Source organism: Lissotriton helveticus, chromosome 9 (assembly GCF_964261635.1).
Source record: "Lissotriton helveticus chromosome 9, aLisHel1.1, whole genome shotgun sequence".
NCBI classification, from domain to species: domain Eukaryota; kingdom Metazoa; phylum Chordata; class Amphibia; order Caudata; family Salamandridae; genus Lissotriton; species Lissotriton helveticus.
In genome coordinates, this window is record NC_136070.1 from 645,689,512 (window position 1) to 645,697,656 (window position 8,145).

The 8,145-nt window shown below is 46.7% G+C and overlaps 1 protein-coding gene across 1 annotated transcript in view; it reads right to left on the bottom strand.

Moving 5' to 3' along the window:
- Positions 1-6,800, bottom strand: part of MAP3K11 (mitogen-activated protein kinase kinase kinase 11) — a 209,246-nt gene extending 202,446 nt beyond the window's left edge. The window contains exon 1 of the mRNA XM_078660733.1: positions 5,044-6,800. Within this exon, the coding sequence (XP_078516859.1) occupies positions 5,044-5,797 (754 nt within the window). The 5' untranslated portion in view covers positions 5,798-6,800. The remainder of the gene's footprint in view (positions 1-5,043) is intronic.
- Positions 6,801-8,145: the final 1,345 nt, after the last annotated feature.

Sequence of the window (8,145 nt, forward strand, 5' to 3'; positions counted from 1 at the left end):
GAGACACAGCTGGACCATCGATGGGCCATTGCTAACGTGTCCAGGGGGTGAGACCGCGGAACAGATGGCGCCCTGTACAGAGACGGGGAGAAGGGAGGAGGCGTGGCAAGAGACATCCCTCTCCTCCTCTGCAGAGGTTTGGTCTGTGGCTTGATGCACAAAACCGTGCATGCTCAGTTATTGCAGAGCCCAATTTGAATGGGTCAATCAGAGGCGAGGACGCGGGGCATCCGGGTTGAAAAAGTGGTGTGCGCATGAGCGACATCTGTTTGCGCCATGCGCGGTCGTTGTCTCACCCACACCACTGAGGAAGGTAGGCAGTGCAGCTGGCAGGATCAGCACCATTTAGCTTGCACCACATAACTCTGAAAGGCAGCCGGTAGGGGATAAGGAGTTGCTAAATAGGTTTTCTATTGAATGCCTGACGGCAGGGACACTAAGGGGAAACAACGGGGCTAAAGGGAGAGTGGCAAGACAGACACGGCATTTGCAGCCCATGCACATCCAGAAGAGGCTGTGAACACCGCAAATTGGTAGAAGGAAAGCCTGGACCTGCGGTATACAACAAACTATCACAAAAGGAACAATGGTTCTGTTATAGAATGATTTATGGCTAGATGACCAAAGGATGATTTATGGCTTGATGGCTTATGGTTCTGCTTGTAAACAGTGAGGATTCTAATATTTTGGGAGTATTGGCAATGTATGATCTGTGGCTGATTAATGGCCCACTGGTATTGTGAAGTGTTTTTGTCATGGTTGATCACATTGCTGAATGCTAATAAACTGCGGCCTTTACCACCACCCAACGCCTGAGACCCAATTTTGTCATGGCAAAGGAGCGGATTGGGATTGGTGGGTATGGGAGCAGCGAGTAGCCTGGCTGGGGCAGCTTGAGACAGCCTTGGAGTATTGGGGCGATAGAGAGCCAGCGATACAGAATTGGGGTAAAGCCACAGAATTACATGCCTAGGATAAAACAAAATCATATCAGAGGAGCAGAGGTTACTAGGGAAGGGGAGTGGGAAAGGAGAGAATGGCCTGAGGAACGCTGTTGCCCTAATTTCTTTTGAACCAGCTGCAGGCAGAAATGAGCTCAAGCAAAGGAACTGACTAACCAGGGGACTTTGTTTCCATTTTCTGTAATATGAGAAACGATAGACAGGCATTCCTTGTAGTCCAAGTCTCAAAAGCAGAATGTGAAAATATTTACATACTCCAAACATAATGTTTGTTCTTAGTGTGCCAAGCACTTCTTGTTCCCTCCTAACAAAGCGCTCTAAATGCAATCCAATGTTTCCTCCACATTTCTTCTGATCTGTGTCTCCCCCTGAAGCATAGGTTGATTCAATAGTGTGTTATCACACTTATAAATCACTTAATACCCATGGACATCGAAGAGCTGCAAGCAATCTGATAGATCACTAAATCAGAGCTGCAGTGTTTAGCTCATAGAAAAATCCAAATTATCTTCCATCGATTCTCTTGGGGCACTACAGAGCCGACTTGCATGAAAGCAGTCAATTCTTATAAAGGCCATGTGTGTCGTGTGCCATCACCTATTCCCATGCTCGGCATCTTGTCCTTCACGGCCACTGGTGTGACCCTGAACCTCTTACAATACTGGGTGGTGTCTACTCAGCAGCTTGCCTTCTCACAGTTTACATTTCTTGCAACATTAATGGCAACAAAAAGAGATCACTTTTGTTGTATAGAGTTACTGTACAGAGTAACACTCTCCAGATCTTAGAATGTTGGCCAGACTGACTAGGTCCTTCTCTTGACCTGGTGTTTGCCGTTTTGGGATCGGAGCTGTATCGATGACCCGCTGCCCTCTTTGCAACAAGAAGAAGCTCTGCCTTCGTGTTCCTGAGGAAATGTTTCATGAAACCCCAGATATCCACAGGGTACTCATCACCTCTGCTACAATGGGGATATTCCTAGCCTAGTGAAGAGACAATGTAGATTTTATTAAAGGCTACGAAGTGACTAACAGAAAAAGATAAATACATTTCCTTCATGGATTACCACAATGGGTTGTAACTCGAGACTCCGTGCTCATTTGCCATGTTTTGCAGTTTTCGAACACCAAACCCACCTGGGGGTGGATCACCTCGCTGGAAGACCCCCTCTGGTCCTTGCACAGATCCTATGACTGCTATGCACAAAACGGTTTGGTGTAAGCCCTTGCACACTAACCTTCGAGCTGAATGTCTTTCTTGATAACCCCTCCTGGACAAGACTCTTACCGCAGTTAAATACTCAGTGTTTCGCTAGGAGTTCCTCCAATATTTCCCAGAAAATCTGTTGATAGTCCAAGTGGCTTAATCATGGAATGCCCTCACAAAGCACCTGCATGACAGTATCACTGCCACCTCTCTCATTAAATTAAAGATCTATCTGAGTTCACCACAATGCCTCCCAGAAATCACAATATACACTTTTAGTTTCAAGAGAACATAGCAGCTGTAGAGATCATATGATTCGGACTGTGGAGGAACTGGACCATGGAGGGCAGATAGGGTTATTGTAGCTAGCGGTGGCGGAGTGAAAAAGCATAAATAAGAGACATTGGGTGAAGAGGATAAAGAGCGAAACACATACATGTCAAGGGATGAGAGTGCTAGACGCAGTGGAGATACCACCCAGGGGTGTGGAATAAAAAAGTAGAGGTGACTAATTTAAGGGTGACAGAGATATAAAATGTAGATGTAGGGGCCCTGGGGGAATTAAGCTATAGCAAATATGTTTTACATAAATAAAGGTAATAACCAAGGTGACATCTGGGAACGATAGAGGTGTGAAAACAGATCAAAAGTGGTGGAGACCAATGCTTAATTAGAGCCTGTGGTTTCCGGTGCTCGGCACAGCACTTAATTGTCAACACCGGCTCTTGTGACAGTCTGCCACAGGATAGCGCCGTCTGACTAATTTAGAAATGACCACAACAACAGGTAATTATTAATTCAGTATACATTAAAAATTACTATGACCTGTCGCCCAAGCCATTCTTATAGATTTGGGGGCCTGTAATAGTCAGAATTGTCACACTTGTAGGTATGTGATGGGTAGTAGTTGTGTTGTTACTGTCATTGGCAGCATGGTAGGGGCAATGTGTGGTGCAAGCTGCAGTGGCCTCCTGACGAGATCCCTGGCACATATTTTTGTTTTTTTACAAATTATGCACTGGGAGGGAAATACCAAGTGTGATGAGAACTTGGAGGCCTGAAGAAAAGCTCTAAACAGCACAGAAGGCAGATGTGGTGCCGATATGGTCATAAAGAGGAGCTGAGAAGACTTTACAGTGATTTAGCACACAATGTCAAAGGAGCCTTCTGAAGGATGATGGAGCCTTTGACAGCAGAGACGGACAGAAGGGGCATATTTTAGGGCGATGGAGAAACAGAGAGAGTTCTGAGATAGAGCAGTAGACAGACTTTGTGCCAATGTGGGGCTATGAAGCGCACACAAGACAATATTACTGTATTGGAGCCACAGAGAATAAAAGAGGCAGACTTGTGGGTGACAAAACCAGTGGTTCTCGGGGATGCAGTCATCAGGATGTCTGGGTATCAAGGAGTATTGAAGACAGAACCAGAGAATTAAAACCAAAGAGAGCAGAGGAAAATATACTGTTCTTTCTGGTAATGCCCTGCCTTCTCCAAAAGATCTTGTGCCAGACAGCCTCCGATGTGGACCACTAACTGATGCTTGTGATCTAGTCTCATGTGGTATCTTTAGGTGACTAGACACTTTTTCTGGTATTTATGGCCTAGAATCTGATGGTGTACCTAGAGTTGCCGTTTCCAGATGTCCCTGTGTCAAATTACTCGCTAAGTCTGTCACATCTGTTTCTCGTGCTCCGTGTGACAACAGGGCATCTATCTGTCTGATGAGCTTTCTAGGACTTTCGTAGGCACTTGCTGCGGAGTTTTGTGTTAACCTGAAGGGACCAGGTGGACCCTCAGCTCAACCAATGGAGCAATGTATTATTCCCTGAAGTAGATAAATTGAAAACCAATGATTGGGGTAATAGCATACCTACTTCTAACTGCACTACGAAACTAAACATCTGTTAGCTTCAAGTGACATCTATAGAAATCGTTATATCTACCTGTTCCTCGTACCTGACATGTGGGAGAGGCACTTGGCTGACCGCCAGTCATATATCCCAGGAAGAACCTCGTTGTCTGTACACTACAATAATTTGTGTTGTCCATATAGTTCTAACTCCTAGCCTTCTCACTTGCTCTCCTACCTCTTTTCCTTCTCATTCTCTTTTGATGAGTTACGGCTTTGAGACACTATTAGGCAGGTATTCCCCATGATCTCTTTTTCTAGGCTACTGCCATCCTCTGCTGGTACTACTGGGCCTCCCGCTCCTAGTTCTCGCACATGCACTCTTCGATCTTAGAATCACTGATTTACACAACTGGAAATTAACAACACAAGTCGTGAATAAGCATGCAATAAAAAATAGCCGGGCATACAGTATTTGAATCCATCCTCTCCTTTGCCTTGCAGAACAGTGCAACCTTAACCCAGACACATCCATACATATTCTATGCATAGATCGTAATCTGTCCCACGGTCCTGTTCAATCCAGTACTAGCAGTTTTTGTTTTAACAATTATAAATCAAAGACCTGGAAGTCCCAAAGGCACTGTGAGAACCCTGGACGAGCTACATAAATCTGGAACAATTTGAGATTATGCATCTGTTCCCCAAAGTGAATTGTTGATGAAGTTGTCCAACACTTCCTTTAAATAGGTTGGGGGATGGATAAAACCTTCAGTATTGGAGATCTCTAAAGTGGCACTAGAGGAGAAGCTTGATTTATAGAATTCCACTCTTTAGGGTACTTCGTTCTCCATCTATCACCATCACCAAATTTTACTTATGGAATCCAATATTAGCATTGGTTCAAGAAGATGAAGATAACAAGGATCAACACATCAAATGGACTCAAGCAGTAAAACATTGCCTTCAGTGAAGACTGAGAGACATGGGCGTGAAGAGGAAATGGAAGGTTATTGTACTCACTGTTGTTGGACTTCAGGTCACGATGGATGATGGGGACGATGGCTTCATTGTGAAGGTAGCACATTCCCCTTGCGATCTGGATAGCCCAGTTGACCAGGATGTGTGGTGGGATGCGGCGGCCGGCCAGTGCTCGGCTGAGTGCCCCACCAGAAGCATACTCCATGATGAGGCAGAGGTTCGGCTCTTGCAGGCACACCGACTTCAAGCCGATTATGTTGGGGTGATGGAGCAAGGCAAAGAGGCGGGCTTCCTGCCGCACATTCTCAGCAGTCACACTGATGTCCTCATCAGGGTCCAAGCGGGCAGCTTTCACGGCCACTAGCTCATCCCGCCAACTGCCCCTGTACACCTTGCCAAAACCACCCACTCCGATCACCTCCTCGAGCTGCAGCTCCCCAAAATCCACTTCAGGCAGGCGAGCGGCCGCTGCTGCTATCTCCACCTCTGCAACATCTCCATTGCAGAGCTTAGCATAGGCAGGCGCCTTGCAAGAGACATAGTTGGATGGGAAGATGCCCACCTTGTTGTTGACTTTGCCGGCCCACCATCCTTCATCTCCTGAGATGGCAGAGTCCCAGGACAACACCTCCACCAGGTCACCCTTGTGTAAGGTAAGCTCATCCCTGCAGCTGGCCTCATAGTCAAAGAGGGCCGTCCAGATGGGGTTGGTGAAAGCCCCGACTGGGCTCTGGTTCCGCGTGCCACTCCAGGGCGAGATTGGAGCCTTGAGCAAGATATTCTTCAGGGGTTCCATGGAAGGCCGCCACGGGCACAAGGGTCACCTTCCTCTCTGCCCAGCTCATGGAAGCAGTGAGGACTATCCAAGGGTATGAGTGAGAAACACCAGATGATCCAGGAAGGAATAAATTCAACTTCACGACCAAGAAACCACCTTATTTTTTTCCAGGTTCGCAAATGATTTTATTTTAAAAGTAGCTCGAGCAAAGGGCACACGGAAGAACCAATTGTGGTAGAGTATTCTTTTTCTTTCCCCAAATCACAACCAACGAACGAAGACGAGCCCATGCGAAAGAAGGACAGGTCTATTTTCTTAATCCAATCTTTCCTTGCCCGAGACCTCCAACACCCACAGGTACCGCTTTCACCTCCCGGCGTATTCTCGGGGAAGTTGGACACCCATGCTCATTAACTTTCGAGGATGTAAATACAAAAATTCTGTTAACTAAAAATCGGTTCAATAAATAAAATTAAATTTAAAAAAAACAACACAGGCAGTTTGGGGGTCCGAGAGTCACTGGCACTGCTTGTGAAACGCGGACCTCGAACAGAACCGTCTCCAAGTCACAATCCGATGGCCGCACGCTGGCTGCTCCGACCGGTGGCTTCCTCTGCTCCTCCCGCCTGTGACCGTCGGTCTTTTCAGGCTCAATTTTCCGCGTCGTCCTCTGCAGGAAGTTTCTTTCCTGTGTTTTTTTTTTTTAGAGCAACCAGCGACAAACCGGTCTCAGGGCTGACAGGAAGCGCGACACACACGCACAAACCGCGCACGAAGCAAAAATGGTTTCGGCCCACAGGTTCACCGGGGACGTGATGGCTGCAGACGGATCTGCAGGTCACTCTGTCGCTCACCAAGGCGCTGCAGTCGAGTTTATCGCGACAGCGATATCTGACGGGTCCTTGCAGGCTCAGGAAGGGGTGGGGGTTCCTGTCAGTAGCTTGAATTGTTTTCCACCGCTCCCCCCACGAGTCCCTACTCGCTCGCTCGCTCGCTCTCTCTCTCGCTGTACTTTTGCCCCTGGAGGCGTCTCGGCCTCCCTATGGGTGGGGTTTACAAGTACGGCTTTTTGTGTGTGTGTTTTGTAGCAGGAAGGACACCAGCTGACTGACTTGGCTTTTTTCTTTCTTCTGTAATCTGGCTCAAGCCTGTGACAGTTCAGGAACTTTTCTTTTTTCCCCCTCCTCTCTTCCCCAGCCCAAACAAACAAAGAACATGTCAAGTTCTTTTTCTGCTGAAGGGAGCAGTTTCCCCCCTCCAACACAATCGCCGCCCGCACCCCTTCACCGCAAACACCACTAAAACCACCAGCCCTCCCCCACCTTCTCTCGCGAGTTGCTGGGAGGTCTGTGTTGTTGGCATTATGTTCACATTTGCTTTGCTCCCATGTCGTCCCTTGTTAAAGTGCAATGCTCAGCTATTCCAAATTGTCAATGTTTGTACCACGTTGCACTCTGGGACTTGAAGTTTTTATTTACACAATGCATCCGCGGAATATATTGCAGGTTATCCTTACTTGTTATAGTGCTATTGCATTCAAAAGATTTTGTGCGGTCATCAAGTAGCATCATTCTAAGTTATATGGTGACAGGTGTGCCATGTTATGCAGATTTTTAGAGCGCACTATCAAAAGGGAGGGTAGCATGGTGCAGACCAGGTATGATTAACATGCACACCCCTCTTTTCTCTTGTACCACACTGTTTGCTACCTCTCACATTTTGTTTGCTTTTGATACTTGCACAAGTGCCACCATTGCCTACGTAACGTTTGTTCTTGTGCCTCTGTGTCTAGCATATATTGCAGTATATTACCTCTAAATGTACTGTTTTCTCTTGTAACCTGCACACTTGTCACTCTCTCCTCCTGTATTGCACTGTTTGCTACCTCATGTATTTTGTTTGCTCACAATTGTCACTTTTACCTCATGTAACTTATCGTGTGCTTTTGTAATTTGTTCATTTGTAATTTTCTGTTCCTTTTGTGAAGCGCTCTGACGCCTTCGGGTAAAGTCCGCGCTATATAAAAACGCATGAATAAATAAATGACGGGCATACCTAGGGCTTAGTGGGACTACCAAAAAGCCAGGTCTTCAGCTTCTTTTTGAATTCAAGAAGTGAGGAGGGGACTCGTGTAGCAGCAGCTCGTTCCACGGTTTAGGAGCGATGTATAGAAGGCACAGTACAGGTTTTCGGTATGCGTGGGATTTGTGGAAGTAGGAGTCCAGATGAGCGGAGGTGTCTGGAAGGTTTGTGAGCAGATGCGATTGTTGAGGTATGCTGGGCCAGTGTTATGTATTGTATTGTATTCCATTGTAATTGCATTTATATAGCGTTTACTACCCCTGACGAGGCGTCAAAGCTCTTTC